This window comes from Clytia hemisphaerica, unplaced genomic scaffold, assembly GCF_902728285.1.
Source record: "Clytia hemisphaerica strain Z4C2 unplaced genomic scaffold, Clytia hemisphaerica genome assembly, whole genome shotgun sequence".
Lineage (NCBI taxonomy): Eukaryota > Metazoa > Cnidaria > Hydrozoa > Leptothecata > Clytiidae > Clytia > Clytia hemisphaerica.
In genome coordinates, this window is record NW_027104101.1 from 2,458,454 (window position 1) to 2,481,043 (window position 22,590).

Sequence of the window (22,590 nt, forward strand, 5' to 3'; positions counted from 1 at the left end):
ATTCGCTTGAAAAAATCCCGAAAAACATTGCTGACATACTAATTATGTTGCAAGTCTCAAGGGAGACAAAATAAAAGAAAAATGGATTAAAACTTTATTGTAAGCACGTGACTTTTAAATTCATCCCTAGTGTTTAACTCAGGTTTCAATTGGTTGATTAGAAGTGCCTCGAGAGTCATTAAGTGTCTTTCATTTCTCGATGATGACGCAATGATTTCTACGTCATCAATGGACAGTTCACAAGCGCAAGAATTCATGTGTGAGCCAACTGGGGCCTTCAATGATCGATGTTCCTTTATCCGCGTGATAAGATGTCGGCATGTATATCCAACATAGCACGATTGGCATCGTGAACAGACAATTTTGTAAACCACACAGCTTTTAAAAGGTTTTTCGATCTTAGGTTTGAGTGAAGGTAACACAGTTTTAAGCTTTTTTCAGAGTAAAAATCACACGACACGGTGCATTCAGTTTAAGCAAAGACTTCTTAAACTGGTCAGATATCTTTCCACGATATTCTACAAACAGTTTCTTTGGTTCATCTACCTCATCCTTCTCCTCTTCCGCTAAAGTCGGCGCGTCGATTTTCTTCAAAGTATCAGATATAATTGATTCGACAAATTGATTTGGGTATTGGTTTTTGATTAAGATATCGCGGGCACGTTTTATACTGTCATCACGATTTTGACGAGTACTGCATGCTCTTGAAATCCTATGTAACATACCTACAACCACTGATCGTTTGTATTTTAAGGGAGCAAGGGCGTGGAAATTCATAAGTGACCCTGTATCCGTAGGTTTCGTGTACCATGTTGATTCCAATTTTTTGTTATTTCGAATAATACGCATATCCAAGAATGGAATCGAGCCGTTATTCTCGCGTTCTAAAGTGAACTTTAAATTGGTGTCCAAATCATTGATTCTGGTCATGGTATCGTCAATCTTGCACTTTTTAATGTCCCTCAAAATGTCATCCATATATCGACTGTACAACCTTGCGTCATCTTTGATCGAAGAATCGAAAGTGCTCATCCAGCCATTGGCAAGCATCGGTGCAGGTGGGCTCCCCATGGCCAATCCATCATTTTGGCGGTAAAATCCATCGTTTGTTAGCATGATTACATTCTTGCTACAAATGGTGACTAGCTGGACAAATGTTTCCTTGTCGACAGGTGGTTTTTCATAACGTCCGTCGTAAAGAAGATCCGCACACACTGAGATTGCATCATCAACCGGGACATTCGTATACAGTGATACAACATCAAAACTAACGATCTCGGTATCATCATCAAGTTCAATATCACTCAAACTATCGGCTATTTCTTTAGTAGAAGAATTGATGCGACATTCTGACACTACTGAGAGCCAATCTGCGACTTGCTTTGCAATTTTGAAGTAGGCTGAGCCAGGCATTGACAACACAGGGCGTAACGGTACATTATCTTTATGTATTTTGGCGAGTCCATACAGGCGTGCTGGCTGACTACCACCTGGTTTTAATTTTTTGAAAATGGTTTCGGTAATTTTATTTTCAGTTTTTAGTTTTTCAAGTGCAGTACAAATAATCTCTTCCTCCTTGAGAATAGGGTGTTTTGCGTTTTTTCTCGGCGGAACATATTTTTCGAATTGAGGTATGGCAAATGGCAAATATTGTGTCATTCATTTTCTACATTCTGCTAATAACTTAAATCTGACTGCCTTTTACAGTTTGCCTAAGGTAAGAAGTAAAGTTTAAAATTGGATAACTAACATTGATGACTCTGTCCAAACGACTCAGCGAACGATTTCTCTTTTGATTCTTGGCTACGTTCGAAAAATGGGAGAGAACTTCTTCAAATGGCGCGACGAAGCCATGGGTGACTGGATTTTTTAAGCTCGGAAATTATTACTATTATTATATTTGTAAATATTAATTTGTTTGTTAATGCAGGTCAGGTTCTATAAAACAAAATTATATACAATATATTATATAAAATTCCACACATTTATATTGGCAATAAAAATTGTTTTGTTAAAAGTAACCACTGTAAAGGCAAAGTGTTTATTGAACTTGAGGATGTTAAAAAAAGGTTTAGTGTTATTTTGCTGTGGGAATTCAAATGATTCAAAAATATATACTAGGTATGAAAACTAAGTTTTAATAAGCAGATATAATAAATCCAATAACCATAACGAAAACCTTATTGAATATATGTTTTATTATATACCTAGAGGCGAAAACAAAACATAAGTTATGTAAATAGGGGTTGGTCTAAAAAGCAGGGTAGCCAATGGGGTAGCCAATTGGGCTAGGTTATGGGGTACCTCTTTTTGCCTAAACTTTTGAAATCTGAAACCTGTTTTCATGTGGAAATACTATTGCAACATCTTGTTAATGATTCCATGTAATAAAATTTAAGATTCCTTTCGAACTTCAGCCACAATAGCCTTTTTTTCCAAAGGCACTGAACTTTGTTACTTCTCAAGAGACCTGGCGCCATTATGTCTTCCTTCTTGGCTTTGTTTGAAAATTTACAGACCCGAATAAAAAATATATACAAAACAGTTTTTGATATTTTAGATTTAGATTTTATTTATGTTTTTAATTGTTATTTCTATGAAGCTGTAATTTGATGATAATAGCTTTGGAATCGCCTTTGGGCCATATTATCTCTAATCTTGTCATATCTTAACAACCCTTTGTTATTGAGTTTAGATGTTACAAACAATTAATTCCTTTCAAAATTTTTAAATATGGCAGCTTATAATAGGTGCAAAAAGTCTTTTGAAATAGCTCTATTATAATGAAGCTCTATTTCTTACTCCTCGTGCATTAACACGTGGTAATTTATATCTTTGTTTATCTTTGGAATCATACATGATCAATCTAAGTATCAATCAGATTCATGCTCCCTGGTCAGTAAAATGTGGTTCTATGCATTCATTTTCGGTATTTCTATTCTGGTCTGTAAAATATTTAGGTACCCCATAACCTAGCCCAATTGGCTACCCCAATTGGCTACCCTGCCTTTCAGACCAACCCTGTAAATAGTCGAACGATTCCATGGAGGTATAAAGAAACAGGAGAAGTATGCTATTGTAACCATGCTCGCCCTACGATTAGAAAAATTACGAGGTATGCATGCTCATAATCTCATATATCGTGCATTTTTAATAAGCTCTTTTGTTGATAGGTGAAATCTTATTGGCTAACTTAAGTGTTGGAAATAAGATGAAACGAGATTCATTGTTTCTGACATTGGTGTAAGAAAATATTTGGATTAAAAAAAGGCCTGTAAACTTTGCAATCCTTCATCAAATGACAAGATTTTTCGATCAACATTTTCTTCAAGGTGAACTCTATTGCTTAATACTTTCCTCCAAAATTCTCCAGCGACTTTTTGTCTACAAATTGGGTCTGAAATTGTGTGTGCTTATACATAACTTTTTATTTTCTGGCTGGAGAAAATATCTTTTCAAAACAAAATTTAATGGATGACAAAATTGAACGCAAACTTATTTCGTGGAGCTAAATTTTATTTTATTCTCGTATATTAGAAGGCTAGAAATCTTCGATGCTGATAGTAAGAATGTTCAGAGCAAACTTGAGTTCTACTAAAAAGTCGTATTTCTTCGGGCGAGCCTAGAATTTCTTTTGATTTATTACATAAAAGAAATCAAAAGACTTTAACGACCAATTACCGACAAATTCCTCTCCTGTCTTTCTTTATACCTCTATGAACGATTCACATAAAACACTCCCATAATCGAACGCTCGAATGTTTTTCTTTTTTGATGATTTTCTTAATTACTTTGAGTCATAAAATTTGTTCGTGAAATCGACAATAGATTTATTTTGATAAATTTCTTTGATAAACAACAAGAGTCAGCAAGAGTGACAAAAAAATCAAACTTTGAAAGCAAAATTTGAAAAAACAATCTACCGTTGTATAATTGCCATGGTATATCAGGCGTCGCACGCCGGTTTAGCTGTTTGCTGAACGCATTTAAAGTCCTTTGAGATGTTGGGAAGGTGGCTTAAACACGATGAAATCAAAATTAAAGGGAAGAATTCTCTTCAAAGTTTGACTCTATCCCTCCCGGGTGACGTATCTTTTAACCATATATATTTTGAAAAAGATTTTTGTGGCAAAAATAATCAGAAAACAGAAAGGGCGTTATTCCCAAATTACACCATACCGGCGACCAGCGACGTCCGAGACGGCTCTGCAATTGGATTTTTTTTCTCACTTCGCTCGTGTTATATTTGCCGTAGTTCTTGATGTTTAGGAAAACTTTGATGTCAAGATAAGCGGAGTGAAATAATAGACATGACACGCGATCTTCGAAAAGAGGCAGCCGGGGGCTGGGGGGGTACTTAGGCAAGAGATGGGCATGGGTAGGCCGGCCTTAAAGGTGCCTTTTTTGAAACATGGTGCAGTTTGAAAAATCGGAAAATCAAACTTCAGTCCCACTAAGAATTGGAAAAATAGGAAAATTTCAACTTTTTGCCCCCAGAAAGATAGAAATTTGGTCAAATTAGTTCCAAAAAGTGAATTAAAATTCACACAATTCCCCTTGTTTCTTCTCCTCTTTATTCTGCTAAGGGTCCGAGGAGCAGGGCCGAAAGTCAGCTCGCAACCGTAGTCCCCCCGGAAGGCAGCTAGGACACGCAGACAAAAAAGCGTGATAGCGCAATTTTATGTTGTTTTATAAAATAACTTCGTCATAACTTCAGTAATTTTTTCAAATTCATCAATGACCTAGATTTACAGCAAAATAATTATCGACATACATGTTTAAAGGTCCCTTTTTACGTAGACAAGAACCCGTCTGCGTATTTTTTTAAAATCTGATGAATACTTGACGGGTCAGAGCTGTGAGTCCGATTTTGGCCTCAAAAAAATTACAGTGGGAAATTCGAATTTAGCGCTGTCCTCACTAACTAAAATAAAAACCAAATTTCGGAAGTTGCGCTTTCTTTAAGAAAGTGTGACCAGTGAAACAATAACAGGATTTGATTGGCTGTGTTTTCAACCGTTATTAGGATATGGGAAATTCAAACTGTCAGCCCATACCATGCTATATATTTCGCCATCAGTATATAGAATAAGAAATCATAGCATTCCAGGCTACTTTTTACGAAGAAAGAATTCTAGTTTTTACCGCCTTTTGAATGTATTTTTAATGTTGCTGTTCTAACAAACTTGTTATGTGATTCTTGTGTTTTATTTTATATTTGTTCTTTTCTTTAACATAACAGATTCTTTTAAAAAGATTTTCTTTTGTTTTTTTTTAAAGAATTCGAATGTCTCAAATCAAATAAGGTCGTTAATTACTTTACATTCGAAAACATAAAACAAAAGAAAAGAAAGAAAAAAAAGAAAAAGTCTAATCTATCAATCAAAACAAAGTCTTTATAAAACGGCGCGAATCTGATTTAACACATTTGTGGAGCAAGAAGCAAAAGTCATCTTTTAAAAGAACAAAAACAATGCGTACGAAAACGAAAGTAGTCTGGAGACCATACTCTGTTACAAAAATATTTCTATCCTGTCAAAATCCCAACAACTTCACTGAAATACAGAGTATGGAATTATTGACTCAATTCAAATCACTTCAAATCACAAAAGAAAAAACCGTTATCTTTTCAAAACAATTTAAAAGCTCGCGCCACTTCTTGAAACAATAGAGCTGTTTGACGTCATACTTTTGTTTATCAAATCATAACAATAAAATATTAGCCAATCAAATTTTGCGCTGATTCTTACATCTTCAATAATTCCCGGCTACTATGTAAAAACTCTGATATTTTCTGCTCGAACTTAATGCTATACCTCAAAACCACACGGACATTGTAGCCGGGTCTCCCAGCTAAAACGAAAGTAGCACAGACAGAAAGAAAGACAAAACGACATACAGACTACCGCTATTAATATATAGATTAAGAGTAATAGAATAAAACATTTGAGGTTTTAGAATAGAATGTATGAAGAAGGTATAGGATGTGTCAACCAAGGTTTTTGGATTGATACCTTGTACTGGAAAAATAGAATTGCCACCCCCATTGGATTTCGATAAAGATATTTATCCCCGATGTAGGTAATAGTTCTACCCTGGGCTCTGAGACAGGGGTGTATTTAGCTTACTTGGCCAATTCAACTTTCATCAAGTTTCAAGTGTAAGTAGTAAGTAAGTTTGTGACGCCAGTTGAGGGCGACCTGAAGGCTCTCTTTTCTCTAGATGTCTACCCGAAGGTAGGGGAGGGCGCCATTTCTTTCCCTGGATTTCTCAACTTACCCTTGATCCGTCTATTTAATTGCTGAGCATCAAACAGAGAAGTATCGAGTACCATTTTGAGAATCTTTGGTATGACCCGGCTTGGGTTTGAACCCACAACCTTGCGCACTGTAGCCAGATTCTCCACGGTCGCTTTTACAGGGGGTGTACTTAGCTTACTTGGACAATTCAACTTTTCATCAAGTCTCAAGTGAGGTCAGGTATGAAGACTTCATCTGTCTCAACATTTCCTTCATCAACGCGAAGGACGTTAAATTGCGTCAAAGGTTCTTTGATTTCCTCCTCTTCTTTCGCAGTAAGTTCTGATTGCTCTTGAAACGAAGTTATGAGGAGATTCACAATGTCATTTCTATGCACTGAGCTCGCCCAACCAATCAAACATTGAATCGACAAATGCGGGTCTTCTTGCCTTAACATTTCTAACAATCCCATTGTGGGACTGAACTCTCCAGGGCTAGTTTTCGTATTTTCGAATATTTTTCTTTTCGAATGGTCGTATCCAAAATAGTTAGCAAAGGCACGCCAACCTTTGACGCCATGAATATGCTGATCTAAGCAATTAGCGATTCTTTCTCGGATTTCAGTTCTTAAATCTGCGATTCTCGTATTATCGGGAACTTCATCTAAAATCTCCAGCACGTCCTCCCGTTCTAATTCTTCAGCACATTGTTTCATTTTCATAACCAGATCATTCATCTTCTCGACGCTATTTGCTTTCAACCATGCCAATGTTGGACTTCCTCCTCCATTATGTTTTCTATTCAGGCATTTGAAATCGTCACGTGGTTTTGCTGTAACCTGATTGGATATGAGCCACTCAATGAGAATAACGTACTGTGCCTTACCATCTAACAGATGGGCTATTTCTAATACCACTGAATGTTTGTCGAGTAGATCGGTCACTGAAGTATCTATGGAATAAAGAAGATGATTTAATTTTATTCTCGGGCAGATTTTTATTACTCCACGTTTTGACTGAAGAATGAATGTTTTCACACATATGACCACACCCTTTTAGAGCAGGGTTGCTAAAAAGCAACCAAGCGTTAGCTCAGCTGCCAAAAGAAGTCCCTAAATTTGCTCTAAAAGTCTGATTTTAACCCTTTTAGTGCCGAAGACGGCATATGCCGACATGAGCATTTTTGATTTCTTTGCCGATGTCGGGATTTGCCGACATGGGCACTTTCCATTCCTTTGCCGCAAAATTTAACACTTCTACAAAGATTTTGTATTAGATGGTTTGAAATGAAAAAAGATAATAGTTAAAAGCTTTTCTATGTTGAAAAATAACTATTCAACAATGTTCAACTCAAAATTATAGTCCTTGGCTGATACTTCATATATTATTCAGAAAATGAAGTCAAAATCGCTACCTTTTCTGGCAAATAGGTCGAACCTTCTTTTTTTCCCGTGGCAAAAAGGTCGAACCTTTTTTTTCCCGTGGCAAATAGGTCGAACCTTAAAAAATGCGAACGGCAGTTAAAGGGTTAGTCTAAAGTTACCTTATTTTAAAGTATCTAGAGGTACAATTTACACCCCCGGCAACTAGGTTACAACCTGTAAATCCATATAATAGTCCTTATAATAATAAAAACTAAATGTTGCCCAATGTCAACATATAAAATATAATTTTCAATACAGGCGAAAGCTATAAATTCATTATGTTGTTCTTAAACCTTTAACGACCGATGACGAGATATCTCGAAATTCAACTCTACACAAAATGACGTAGATAAATCACTTTAAATCATGCTTAAAATAAGCAGTAACATACAAACCTCAAATTGACTGTATATAATAGTTTTGTACACAAGTCGTTTCATTTTCTAAATATGGTAGCGAAACCCCAATAAACTTTCAGACGATCTATTTTGTCATTCATTCGCGAACCTTTAAACAAGATTACGACGAGATGATTCGTCTTCAGTATTTTTGGCACGGCTTGTTAAAAAGCTGCGGTATTTTAAGAACAGCCATTTTAAAAAGCCGCGGTATTTTGGGCACGGAAAATAAAAAGACGCAGTCGCTATAAAGGGTTAAAAAAGAACGAAAAGTGTTACGATGTACAAATACTTACTAAGTCTTTGATTCCATTTTATGCTTTGATTCGAGACTTTTCTATACGGAGATGTTGGAGGCTCGGAAGTGGAATAATGGACTTGACTTGAAGATCTAAAAATTGAAAATTGTGTTCGAGTGAGCTTCAGTGGTTTAAATCCCGGAGGGGGTTCGCGTGATCGTCCTTGGAGATACTCACTGGACCAAATTCTACCGTTACTCGCCTCTTTCATTTGACAAATAAAAATTAGCCTTCAAGCTTATTTAAGGTTTCTTTCGGGTTATTTTGGATTTATCACTGTGCTTTTCGGCATACACTCATGTCACCCTTACCAAAATATTGGTGATAAGCTGTTATTAGAGATTAACGGGGGTAACACTTACTGACTGCAAAAAGTCGAGGTCACTCAGCTAATCACTAATATCACTAAGATAACATCGCGACATTGAGTTGAGTCGTTATAGTCGTTATCGTCCATTTTCATGGTGACAGCCTTCCCATCCATCAACATTAGCGAGTTTATGTATCCGAGATAAATTGAGGGGGACGGTGTAAAGCAAAGTTGACATGTCTCCAAAATTACCGTCCACTTCGCTCGACGACGGTAAAAACACGAAAATACCGTCGTCTGTTTAGGTGAGCAAATAAGGCGATATAGAGCCGTACACCAACTATCGACTTTGTTTTGTATCATTTCTCTTACCGTCGCCCTCGATATCATCCGATACATAAACTCGGTATTGATACTAGGGGGGATTCTTGCCACAATATTTAGTTACAAATTGTGGGAAATACAAGCTGATACTGGAAAGTTCTTAACGACCATCTAAATGAAACTTGGTGGGCTATAGCATGAATTGACATTCTTAAAAATCACAAGTGAGACATTTACCACGGTGACCAACAAGGTCATTTATCTATTTTTTTTCTTGTGTGCTTTGAAGCCAAAATTAGCGGTTTCATATTTTTCATAGATTTAAGCGTTATGATATGGGCCCTCCCCACTGGGAGTCGGTCCTACTCCTTGCGAAGTAGGAATTCCTCCTCTTTTGATTTGGAACGCTTAGCGCTGTCCAGACACCGCTGATGCTAATAAAAAATTAACCCCTATTTTGTGACATTTTTGATGTCATCCACTATTTTGCTAATAGAATGAGGCTATCATGTGGCTTACATGTCAAAATACATCCATGGTTAAGCTGAATAATTTATCTACCTGTTGCAAAAAGAACGAAATTTTGTGGCTTACTCAACTTAAATATATTAAAGCATGAAGTGTGAGTAAAATATGTGGCTGACAAAAAAGCCACAAAAAAGTACATTTAACAACGCAAAAGTATGTACATTTAACACTTTTTGGAAAATTCAGCCTTTCTTCTTTCAAGTCTAGAAGGTCCCATTCAGAGCAGGGGGGGGGTATCGAGTCAGTGTACTGGCCCATAGCTGGTGGGGTGGTGTATTTTTTAGGTTAAATTGAGTTAGTACAGTGTACTAAAAGGGTGGTCCTCTGAGAAAATAACAATGAAAAAGTTAGTGTATACTTAGAAAAATACAATGAAAAATTGTACTGTACTAGAAAGGTTGGTGTTCTGAATTGATACACACTGAGAAGTTAGTACATTGTACTAATTTCATGGTAAAAACACACAAACCCAGTGAATTCCCATGTATATTTGCCCTAATTTGCCAGGTCCAAGCTGGTCCGAGACCTTCAAGTCAAGGCTGGTTAAGCTATACAAATTGGTACACTGATTTTCTCCCAATGTTTCCTGTTTACTTGATTGGATTTGTTTCAGATTCGCAGCATGCGCAAGTGGAGACCGGCCTTAAGTTCAATCTTGTTTACGTTTTCTTAAGGCCCTATCTACATTATGGCAACAACAAGAATTTGTGTAAACGTTCGAATCGAAGCTTTCAAGTTTTATTAAAAAAATCCGCTCTATGTTTTATGTTTTGTAACCTTGTTCGATGATGTTAATTGAAAAAAATCTGTATATAAGTGAAATCACCGGGGGGAGGGGGTGAAAACGACCGTACGTTCGGCCAAAAATCAGGTCTCTAAAATTGGTCCCTTACAGTGCAGGAAAGATTTGGCTGAAAAGCGACCCTTATAGTGTAATTTTTCGAATCTTTTTGCCTTTCAGGGCAAAAATCTTTTGAAATTTCTCAAATTTTACCTCAAAATTTGATATTTTATAAAATTTTACAGGGAAAGCACCTTTTTATATATTTTGTATAATATTACATTTGATAAAAGATTTTCCGTTTCAGTTTGTGTACAATGTTATTAAGTCTTTTATTTTTATTTTTCAAAAAAGAAAAACTGCTACAGCTTGCCAGACAATCAGAAATCAAGTCACAAGAAGGGAAATAACTCAAAGTTGGTTTTGAGTGTTTTGACGTGCTAATTTCAGCTAATTTCACTGTATTTGATTGACTTTGCTTTGTCTGTTTCATTGTTTCAGTGTTTGTACTATATAAGGATTCAAGTATTTTAATATTCAAATCTTTCCTTTTTTATTTTGGTGCTTTTCTTAGCAAAATGCTTCAAAACCTTTGTATATGCTGGCAATTAAACTTATCTGGCCAAGAAGAAATTAGAACAGTGCACTATAAGGGGTGGTTTCTAAACTTATCTGATCGAAAAAACAGCTAGTACAGTGTACTGAAAGGGTGGTAATAAAAATCTAGTTAAAGAAAAACCTCAGTACAGTGTACTAAAAGGGTGGTGTCAAAGCCCCCACCGTGAAAAAAAGTTAGTAAAGTGTACTGAAAGGGTGGTGTCAAAGCCCCGACCGTGAAAAAAAGTTAGTACAGTGTACTAAAAAGGGTGGTGGTCTAATTTTTTGGAAAAAAATCCAAAAATCAAGTTAGTACCCTATGGTCCAGTACACTGACTTGGTACCCCCCCCCCTGTGTGGCTTACACTTTAAAAAAAACTAGAGTTTTTGAACTGCAGCCACAATTTTGACTCAAATAACAAATTTTTTTTTTTAATCATATCTCCACGTTGAGGTCTATTACCCTGTGAAATCTCTATGGCTGACTCAAAAAATATGAAGAGTTATTATTCCAAAAAATTGATTTTGAGCATTTTTTACAATGTCACACTATTTTTGATTAGCATCCGCTGGTTCTGTGCACACGAGACACAGATACCATGATCCATAGTGATGACACTCTACGCGGGAGAGCATATAGCTCGTCGCAGGTGTGGAACGGGATGAGTGTCACCACACACCACAAGGCCTGGCATATCACCCACACTCTTGTATTAGAGTAGTGGTACCCAATTCCCCTCGCATGGTATGGGTTGATTCGGGCGAAGGTGTGTTCATTTGCCAAGTGAACCGTAGTACTACATTGGGAATCGAACTCGGGTCTCCCAGACGGGAGTCAAGAGCGATGACCACCACACCACTATGCCTTTAAGCGTTATATACGCCCCTAATTAGTCTTAAAACTCGTAGTGTCCAATTAAGATCCGGCGTTTACTATATGGTATATTTACTAAATGTATATTTAAATATGAATACCCTGTAAATGAAGTACTCACGATTCATTTGAAACACGTGGTTTCGCTTCGAATCCTAAAAGTAGATAATGCAGTGGAGCTTGATTACCTTATTACACAAATTACTAAGCAAGTATTTAACGGCCTTGAAATTTGCACGATCTGAAATTAACACGAATTTTATTTGATTTTTCAAGGAAACAAATCAAGGAAAATGTTTAACAAAATTGAAGATGTTTTGATGTTTGTGGTCATAGCACAATCCTACAAGAAGTTGTTTTTTCTTCTTCATTTTTTAGTTTTTTTTTGTATTTTTAAAGAACACAAAAACGCTACCTAAACCTAGTCGAAGTTCAATCAAAAGTCACAGCCGTTTTTATCTCCACCGCAGATTGTATTGAGATAGACTTTAGCAAAATAATGTGAAGCTCGTTTAAATGATCCTTATACCTCAGGAAACAAAGCTTTGTCTCCTTTCCCCAGGCATAACCCTTAGGACTGCGGCACCTAACCTGACATTGCCCAACCCTGTCACCCTACCACCCTGTCACCCACTCAAAGGAGAATACTTACTTTCAACTACATCTGTGAAGATCTTCTCTGATGCTTCAGCCACTTTCTCCACGACAAAGTCTTCTAAGTCTTGTTTGAGTGCCTCGTACGCTACTATATTTTCTTTCTCATCCTCCTCATATCCAACATCTCGCAACTGATCGAATTCTGCCAATCTCGGATAATTCATATCTTCCAAAAAACCTCTTAACTCTTTCCACTGCCTGTTAAAGTTCTGTTCGCCTTTGTAATCTAACATTATGTCATATTTAAAGTTGTTATGAAGTTCTTTAGCTCTTTTTATTTTTTTTACGTCTTCCTCATCCAATACCATCAAGTCTAACCCGACCAGTCTAACCAGGTCCATGTCCCAGAGCCATGTCTTAGTCCTTTTATCGCTGGGTAGAAGGCGCATCGTTTGATCTTTGGTTATAAATCTTCGCTTACGAAGTTTATTAATCGTATTTTGTTTCTCCGAGAGATACATGTATAAACTCTCTTCGTTTTGCGGTAAATTATTATCATGTAATATTCCAAGGCAACACATTTTCAAATGTTCATCAATACCGATTTTAAGTTCGTTCATCTTTGTATCGGTATAAGTTTGTGGCCTTTGTGGTGAATCAGGAAATCTGGCGGCCATTTTCCACGGATATAGCTACCCTGCAAAACGTATTAAAGTTTAGAAAATTGATCATTCTTTCTTTCATTACCAGGAAATCGAACTACAGTCAGCTCTCTCTAATTCGAACTTCTATTATTCGAATCTTTCTGTAATTCGAACTTCTATTATTCGAATGTTTTTGTAATTCGAACTAATAAGATTAATCCTTTCAGCTGGGGAGTGGTATAATTACTCTCTGTAATTCGAATCTTTCTCTAGTTCGACGAATTTTTTTGGTTCCTGATCGAATTAGAGAGAGTTAACTGTTCAGTTTTCTAATTCGATTTTCAAGGGCAATTGGAATTTTAGCTCTAGTCTAGACGGCCGACTTTCTGCCCTGCCTATTCTAATTGTTAGAGTAGGCAGAAAGAGGGCAAAAAGTTGGTTGTTAAAACCTTTGTTTGGAAAGGTTTGAAAGAAGACTCACAATTAGAATAGGCAGGGCAAAAAGTGGGCCGTCTAAACTAGAGCTTATCGAATAAGGGAGTGATCAGGAATGAACTTTTCCAGGAATAGTCCCCCCTCCCCCCGCCTTGTTGAGGATATCGTATATCCAGGGGGTTCACGATTTTTGTTCAAAAGTGGATATCCAGGGGGTTAAATATTTACAATGGTCTTTACTAATAAAGCAGGATATCCAGGGGGTTCGACACTTCGAAAAATCAATATCCTCAACAGCAGGGGTAAATTAATAATGGATTTTATCGAACAATGAAATGTCGAAATAGAGAGCGTTAGCTGTCTACATTTAAAAAAATATTCGCCTCAAAAATGGAATTGGACTATACTGAACGCTTGAAATGATTATAAATGAAAAAAATAATCTTACCTTTTGACCCTTGATAGTTGAATTGCAAACCAAAGCACGACTTAAGATTCAAATTTAATTTTTTATAAAAAGTGTGTATTTTGAAGTTAATCAGACACTTAAACACTCTGAATCCAGCACAACAAAATAACTTCAATCTGAACTTTCTCTAATTTTAAAACTGACGAGTAAGGTTGATTTATCAATACAACGGGTTTACTTAAGCAACTATCACTATCATTTTTAAAATGTTTTAGCATTTTAATTACCCACTTTTATTGTGTTTGTAAATTCCTTTTACACAGTGTTGTTTTATACTTTATATCAGACATAATCTGACTGACAATGGTTTAAAAGCATCCAAAAGGACATTAAACTCGTTTCTCCTACATAGGATTACAATGATAAATAGATTGCCAACATCTTGTGATTTTATCATGACTGTAATGGATTTTAATGTTGCTGTCATTAGACGATGCAGGGAAATTATTTTTGTCATTTATTGACCCTTTAATTAAGTGCCATTGTCGGGTTTATCTGACATGGGCTATAGAGGAAAGCCCTCCTGTAATGCCCAGTTTGAGCTAGAAATCGTCATTTTTGGTCTAACTCGTAGGAATTGGATTGGGCTTCATGGTCAAGCAAAAAAAGAATCAAAAGTGAGTCTTTCCAGCAAGATTTTAATCCAAAAATGCAAAAATTTGACAAAAATCCACTTTTTTGAGATTTTGACCGTTTTTGACCATATTTGGTCAACGAGTGATCCAAGAACCTCCAAAATTGGCCCTGCTTTACTTGATTCTGTCCTCTAGCGAATTAATTTGAAGTTTTACCACTGAGCACCTTTCTGTTTACTGCTTTGATTCCCCTAAACTACCCCCTAGCCACCGCCCGCCCCGTCCTTTCTGAATCGGGCTGCGCTGAAATCCTAAGTTATCCAACGAACTATGAACGAGCTTCTAAATCCTTCTAGATCCGAAGATATAAGCCTTTAAAGTTTAGCGATTTTCTTAAAAAAGCTTAGAAAAAAAAGGACCGTGGCACTTTAAGGGTTAACTATATTCTATATTCAGACATTGTATTTAAAATGAGTCCAAATCTTTCCCTTATTACTCTAATGGAATTTCCCTTTCATCTTGTGTCTGATTTTTTACAAATGGTTAATTGGGGAATCGCCCGTTATCAGAATTGATTATATGTGTGACTGACTGCCTTTTCGCTTGATTTAGAGGCTAAACCTTTGTAGGCTGAGGTAGACCTCGTCTTCTAGCCGTCTAAGGCGTAAACTACTCATTGTCAAAGGCTAAATGTACGGGAAACAACGAAACACTTATATATTATTTTTCTTTCTTTTACTTCTCAGTGAGCAATATGATGAAGATTGCACGGAAATTGAAAATTGACCACGCCCAAGCAATGATGGGCTGGGATTTCCATGGAGGATGGGCACACCCTGTGTAAGTTTATAATGATATTGTTTTTAAAAAGACGCTAAAAAACAACATTGGTCATGTGTGTCCTAATGGTAATTGTCTGTACACAGACCCAGTATCTACGACTAATTTCAAAATACATTGCCGTAGAGAAAAAACCTTATGGTGCATTTTCTTGAAATTTTCTGACCATTTTCAGGCAAAATATGGTCAGATTTTCGAAATTTTACACCCTTAGAAAGCAATTTTTCTCATCTTGCCTGATTTCGACCCTTGCAGTGCACTTTGGGAAGCTTGGACCCTTAAGGGCCGCACGTATGGTAGGTACCTTGACTCCCCCCGGGGGTTGCAGTAGATTAGACGGCTTCATCCCCAGTCTGACTTATTTTTTCTTGGGAAAAATCGCCTTATTGTCTTTTGTGAAATTAGTCTCGTAAAACGTATCGCAGAATATTTAACAAATTTCCACCACAATTTCCACAAACTGACATGTATTATTATAGCCAAAGCATTGTCCATTGTCCAATTATAATCCTCTTGTTTATGAACGTTCAAACAACTTTCTTGCGTGTTACACGTTGTTTTTTTATAAAAAACAGTAAATTTTGGCTCAGGCTGGACTGTTTTTTTAATTTTCAGCCAAGTGCTCTTACGGTGTTCGTTATACGCTTATTTTTTCACTTAGAAAATGAAGATATGTTAAAATCTGTTAAAATCGGCACTTTCTTGAATATTTCTGATATCTGAGACTTGTTCTTAGGTTTGTTTAGTTACTTTTTCAATGCATAGTTTCAAGAAGTAAAAGATGAGTTTGTTGTACTAAGCCTGTGCAATGTTCCTCTATCCAGTTTATTATTGATGTCTGTGAGCCTTTTCAATGTATAGTTTCAAGAAGTAAAAGATGAGTTCGTTGTACTAAGCCTGTGCAATGTTCCTCTATCCAGTTTATTATTGATGTCTGTGAGCCTTTTCAATGTATAGTTTCAAGAAGTAAAAGATGAGTTTGTTGTACTAAGCCTGTGCAATGTTCCTCTATCCAGTTTATGATTGATGTCTGTGAGCCTTTTCAATGTATAGTTTCAAGAAGTAAAAGATGAGTTTGTTGTACTAAGCCTGTGCAATGTTCCTCTATCCAGTTTATGATTGATGTCTGTGAGCCTTTTCAATGTATAGTTTCAAGAAGTAAAAGATGAGTTTGTTGTACTAAGCCTGCACAAGGTTCCTCTATCCAGTTTATGATTGATGTCTGTGAGCCTTTTCAATGTATAGTTTCACGAAGTAAAAGATGAGTTCGTTGTACTAAGCCTGTGCAATGTTCCTCTATCCAGTTTATTATCGATGTCTGTGAGCCTTTTCAATGTATAGTTTCAAGAAGTAAAAGATGAGTTCGTTGTACTAAGCCTGCGCAATGTTCCTCTATCCAGTTTATTATTGATGTCTGTGAGCCTTTTCAATGTATAGTTTCAAGAAGTAAAAGATGAGTTTGTTGTACTAAGCCTGTGCAATTTTCCTCTATCCAGTTTATTATTGATGTCTGTGAGCCTTTTCAATGTATAGTTTCACGAAGTAAAAGATGAGTTCGTTGTACTAAGCCTGTGCAATGTTCCTCTATCCAGTTTATTATTGATGTCTGTGAGCCTTTTCAATGTATAGTTTCAAGAAGTAAAAGATGAGTTCGTTGTACTAAGCCTGCACAAAGTTCCTTTATCCAGTTTATTATTGATGTCTGTGAGCCTTTTCAATGTATAGTTTCACGAAGTAAAAGATGAGTTCGTTGTACTAAGCCTGTGCAATGTTCCTCTATCCAGTTTATTATTGATGTCTGTGAGCCTTTTCAATGTATAGTTTCAAGAAGAAAAAGATGAGTTTGTTGTACTAAGCCTGTGCAATTTTCCTCTATCCAGTTTATTATTGATGTCTGTGAGCCTTTTCAATGTATAGTTTCAAGAAGTAAAAGATGAGTTTGTTGTACTAAGCCTGCACAAGGTTCCTCTATCCAGTTTGTTATTGATGTCTGTGAGCCTAATACCAAGTGGCACCATTCCTCTTCTTTTTCGAGCTTTCGATTTGAATCTTAAAATCGATTGGATTGCTTTATGTAATGATCTGGTTGCCAGTATATATAAGGCTGGGTTTACACAGGACACGATCAAAGGTATAATTGACATCAGCCAATTGATGACACCGAGAAAAATTTGATTTGTCAATACTTCATACAAATTGATGAAGAGAAAAAATCCCCAACATCCAAGGAACGGTAATACCAGCATGGCTACATTGATAGCCAACCGAATCTCGCGATATCTCATTTTATCGCTCCGGTGTTTTGCGATATTTAAAGAGGAACGTAAGCTGGATTCTTTGCTATGACCGTTTTTCCCACGAATCATTCTTTCCGACGGTTTTTCAGTGTCACATATATATTTTCCCGATGGTTCAGTAGTGTTACTGATCGCTATTCCTGACGTTTCGTTACTGTCACGGATCAATTTTCCCGACGTTTCGTTTGTGTCACGGCTCAATTTTCCCGACGTTTCGTTACTGTCACGGATCAATTTTCCTGACGTTTCGTTACTGTCACGGATCAGTCTTTCCGACGTTTCGTTAGTGTCACGGATCAGTCTTTCCGACGTTTCGTTAGTGTCACGGATCAGTCTTTCCGACGTTTCGTTTGTGTCACGGATCGTTTTTGCTGACTGTTCGTAATCGTAACGGATATTTTTTGCTGTCGATTCGTTAATGCCGTTTACCGATCCTTGCGACGATTCGCTGTTGTCACAGTATGAGTGTTGCATCTCCCCAAGACTTCGTATTCTCTCTCGCTTAACGGAAAGACCTTGATAGGCCCGTGCCAGTATGATGGCGTAACACGTCGAGATGGTACATAAAGGAAACGCCAGTAACAGAACTGCTGCAACTATAAAGACAACATCAGTATACGTTTTGTTATGGACAAAACAACGCGATATGGAGAAAAAGAAAACCAGCACGCTGATAAACCAAATAAAGTAAACAATGGTTTTGCATCTCTCGGGTGACATGTACCTTGGATATTGTAGTTGTCTGGTGACCGCTATGAATCGCTCAATAGTTATAGCAGTTATTTGCAATAATACCACAGTTGAAAAAAACATTTCAAAGGACGGGTGAAAGTATGTATTAAGTTTTCCTGGTATCGTGATTTTGACTTCGGTGCAGATGAACCAGAAACAATACCTCACAATGGCGCAATTATCAGCAAGTGCCAGACTTGTTAAAAAGTATCCATTTTGCCGTCGTAAACATTTCAGTTTAAGTATTGCGTACAAGATGAGTGAATTCCCTGATAAGCCCAGAGGTAGTAAGAAGCTTAACATAATATAAGTAGGTAGCTCGTATTCTTTTAAAGGTCTAGGTATACCAGGGCAAATATCGTTTAGCTGGTATTTCGTTGGATATATGACGTCCATGCAAAGAGTTTTACCGACAGGGTTTGAAACTTCATTACAACATGTAGGTTGTAATTCTTTTAAACCAAGCTTACTGAGGTTACCATTTTTAATGTCGCTGAAATACTGACACAGTATTAATGCAGCTTGTTGAATATCAACTTGCGAGAAGTTTTTTAATGTCGTATACACATCGAGAAATACTGCAGTGCAATTTTCCACCATTTTTGAAACGGATATTTAACTTTCAGCTTCAGTTGAATAAATAACCAGAAAAATTGTCTTCATTTGGCTTGTAGTTTACTCAAGTCAGTCATTTTGATGTTATGTGATGCTTTCCGACATGGTGAACCTTAGCGAGACCGAGATCTAAAAATTTCAACTGAAGAATAATTTTTCCTGTAAGAGTTTGCATCAAGTTTTATACTCTTTTCTAGACACTTCTCAAAAATATGTATTATTTATAAGAATTTGTAGAATAAAGAAACCACATGGATTCGGTCCAAACTTTAGAGCAAAAGTTGATCAAATCTTGAGGTTTTAGAGTTTACTGATTTAAGCTATTTTGAATTTATTATATTTTTTCACATCGAGGAATATGTACTAGTGATCTCACGGTTTTAAGGGAAATTCGGGATAAATTCCCCGAGGTCAATTTTGAAATATTTTGAAATTTAACCGAGGGTAATTTATCCAGAATTTCACGAAAACAAGCATGGGATTCATGGTTAATCTCATGGTTTGGATTGTCATTCTAACAATTCTGAAAGACGTCAATTTAACACTGGAATTCAATCTGAAAATTTAAAAAGAGGTCTCAAAAAAGTAATAGAATCGCGAATCGAGTTTTAATTGGATAGTATACCATTTACTTAAGCTTTCGAAGTTAGTAAGAAAGTCGAAAAAGGTGATGAATTTCCAAACGATGAAAATTTCACTTTTGCGGGAAATTACATAAGCTAGTAGGGAAATTACAAGTTCGCGGGAAATTACAAATTAACGTAAGCAAAAACGTCAATCGAATTTCGATCAACCATGAGATTAAAATATAGAAGATGTTTCACACCTACAGATTCTGGACTGAACATCTTTGGTTCTTATGATTAATGCTTTTAAAGAAAGAAATTGAAATTTTGACTCCACACTAAAACAGTGGGAAAGCATTGAACGTAAATATTTTCAATCCGATGGTTTTCTATCAAAGGAAAAAATTGTAAAAAACATACGCACTCATTAAAGTCGTTTCCCTTTAAAAAAATTTATTTCCCCTTTGTGACGTGTACTCCTTCCTAATCTTGATTTTATATACGCAAGAGGACTGTATACATTTTGAGGTGATTTGTGAGCAGATCATGATAAAAAACATACCCTTAACCGCCGCACATACCCGTCGGTCAATTTGCCTGACTGCCCCCCCCCCCGGGAGCAGATCATGATAGCTCCACAGGTGACACACATACTAAATGATCTTTAGAGCTTTCCCAACTGGGAAGCATGGGAGCCCTTCCCACTGACAGAATTGGCCAAAATATCGTCCTCAGTGGAAAATTATACTCTAATTTTTGTCCCCGCTGAAAATAATCAATTAAGCTAATCCCCACTGCAAAATATTGTGCTATTTTTTCCGTCCCCACTGAATTTTCTGGCTACAAAACAATGGAATTCAAACAACCAGCCATAAAAACACATGCAAATGTCAATCCCCATAGACTTCCTGTCCGTTATTTTTACGCCCATTGGCTGATAAAATCCCACCGGGTCTGTGAGAAGGGGTGTCTATAGAAATGATTGGCTGAAGTATAGCAATGTCACTTACATTTGCTATCCGAATGGGTTGACAAAGCTTCTCAGATAATCACATTCGCTATATCCCCAGAGCCAATCCAAGAAGTATTTGTCCCTCTAAGCCATTTTTTAATGTGAAAATTCTCAATTTTACGTCTTAATTCACGAAAGTTTATGCCCGCAAAAAATATTTTTTCCGTTAACTTCGCGAAAGTAAATGTCGTGAATTTCGCGACGTTATGATGAGGCTAAGATTTTAAAAAGGGAGGAAGAGTTGCCTGCTAAAACACCACCTTCAGATAACTCTGTACCAGAGTGTATCTCACGATTATCGTAGCGTAGTACGGCAATGAATTTTGAAATTAGCCGTAAATACCGGGTCTGTGTACAGACTATCTTCAGACTTGCTGGTAAATTCCTTCCATGGTGCGTAGGAGGGTCGGAACCCCTTTTTTAATTTCATACATTCCTGTATACTCATTCTATTTTTTTCTCATGGCAAAATTTCAAATTTTAAATCTTTCTCCACTGCCGAATTTCAACACGTTGACTAATTAAAGAAATGAGTTATTTTCGTAGATTCGAATTTTATAGTGATTGGCAATGAGCCCTGAAATATCGGCCTTTACCCCCGTTGTGATAACCCCGGGGGAGGCACTTAAGCCAAATTTGGTACGGGGACGTGCCGCTGGTCTTTCGGCTCTGAAGATATCTGACAGGGCTCCAAATTTACTAATTTTCAAGGTGTGCATCTGAAAGGGTCGACTTTTGGTTATTTTGGACAATTTTCAGGGTAGAAATTGGGAAGTTTTTCAATTTCTGTTTACTTTTTGTCATCAGAGTAAAAATGGAAACGTTCTGACAGGGTCCCAAATTTACCTAACACTCGTATTATATCTGATAGAGCCCCCCCCCCCGGGTGATAACTATGGACCGAGACCAAGAGGAAGGCCTGGAAATGTCTATAGTGTAGACTAGAAGTTCCTTTGACCTAAATGTTATATGCTTTTTTACCTTCGCTTCTTCAAATTTGGTTTGATTTCTTATCAGCTAAACGTTTTTTCTGCTCTTGGTTGCTAAAAACCATAAATAATTATAATTTTTCTTTCTTAGCTTCGAAGGTATAGTGGTTGCTAAGGAGCATGAAGATGTTTTGATGGATGCTTGGCAACGAGACGAAGAAGAAACTCAACGTAAAGAAAAAGAGGTCAGGATTCTTTCCTTAGATGATCACCAAAATTTAATGGTTCCAATAAAGAAAAGGATGTACCCAAAAAATTGTCTATATCTTTTGACGATGATTGAAGAGTCAAAGCTTCAACTTTTCCCAATCAATAAAAAGTGTATCCACAATCATTCCGGGGTGCTACACGTTTGGTTATTTCGAGCTAAAGATCTATTTCGATCTAGTTTAGCAAGCTAGACAACTAATTCAGATGTAGTAGAAAAAGAGCAAAAAGTAATGGAGGGAACAAGTCCCGCAACAATAATCGTATTATCATATAACACCTATACTACTGTATTACACGCTTACGCATTATAAACGACTCCAGTCAAGTTTCCATCTAAAGCTGACACAAAACATTGTATCAACGCTTATCTAGCGTAATATATGGATGTTATGAATATTAGATGGACGCTAAAGGAACGTTGTGTCACGCCTGGGTCATAGGTTCCATGGAGACGACGTATATTAAAAGACGACAGTGCCGCGGGTCACTTGGGCAAAAAGGGGTACCTTTTTTCAACTCCATGTGTCCCAGGTAGGGTCGCAAAAACAACAAAATAGAAAAATCAGTCCCTCGTAGGGTACTTTTTGAAGGGATTTAGAAAAGATATGGAAAATTTTGAGAAACATTTTGGAATTTCAGTCCCACGCGGGGTCCATTTTTCGAACTTTGGCGGCACAACCCCGTCGGTCGGCAAGGGTCCCCCTCCCCCGGGGACGACTGTGTTTTTTCTGATTTTGGTTTAAAACCCGGTATCCTCATTGGAAACACTAGGGGAAACGTAAAAACAGCAAACTGTAATACAGGCCCGGCGGAACGAATTTGAAAGTGGATAGGCT

At 36.9% G+C, this 22,590-nt stretch overlaps 2 protein-coding genes across 2 annotated transcripts in view; one reads left to right on the forward strand and one right to left on the reverse strand.

Moving 5' to 3' along the window:
- LOC136813076 (DNA repair protein complementing XP-C cells homolog) overlaps positions 1-22,590 on the forward strand; it is a 64,124-nt gene that overhangs the window by 35,203 nt on the left and 6,331 nt on the right. Inside the window, exons 17-18 of the mRNA XM_067069603.1 lie at positions 15,240-15,333; positions 21,636-21,729. Of these exons, the coding sequence (XP_066925704.1) occupies positions 15,240-15,333; positions 21,636-21,729 (188 nt within the window). The remainder of the gene's footprint in view (positions 1-15,239; positions 15,334-21,635; positions 21,730-22,590) is intronic.
- On the reverse strand, positions 5,866-13,047 carry LOC136812934 (uncharacterized). Its single transcript, XM_067069441.1, has 4 exons — positions 12,426-13,047; positions 11,895-11,928; positions 8,357-8,451; positions 5,866-7,190 (listed from the first exon to the last, which is right to left on the reverse strand). Exons 1-4 carry the CDS (start codon positions 13,045-13,047, stop codon positions 6,466-6,468), a joined length of 1,476 nt encoding a protein of 491 aa, XP_066925542.1. The 3' UTR covers positions 5,866-6,465.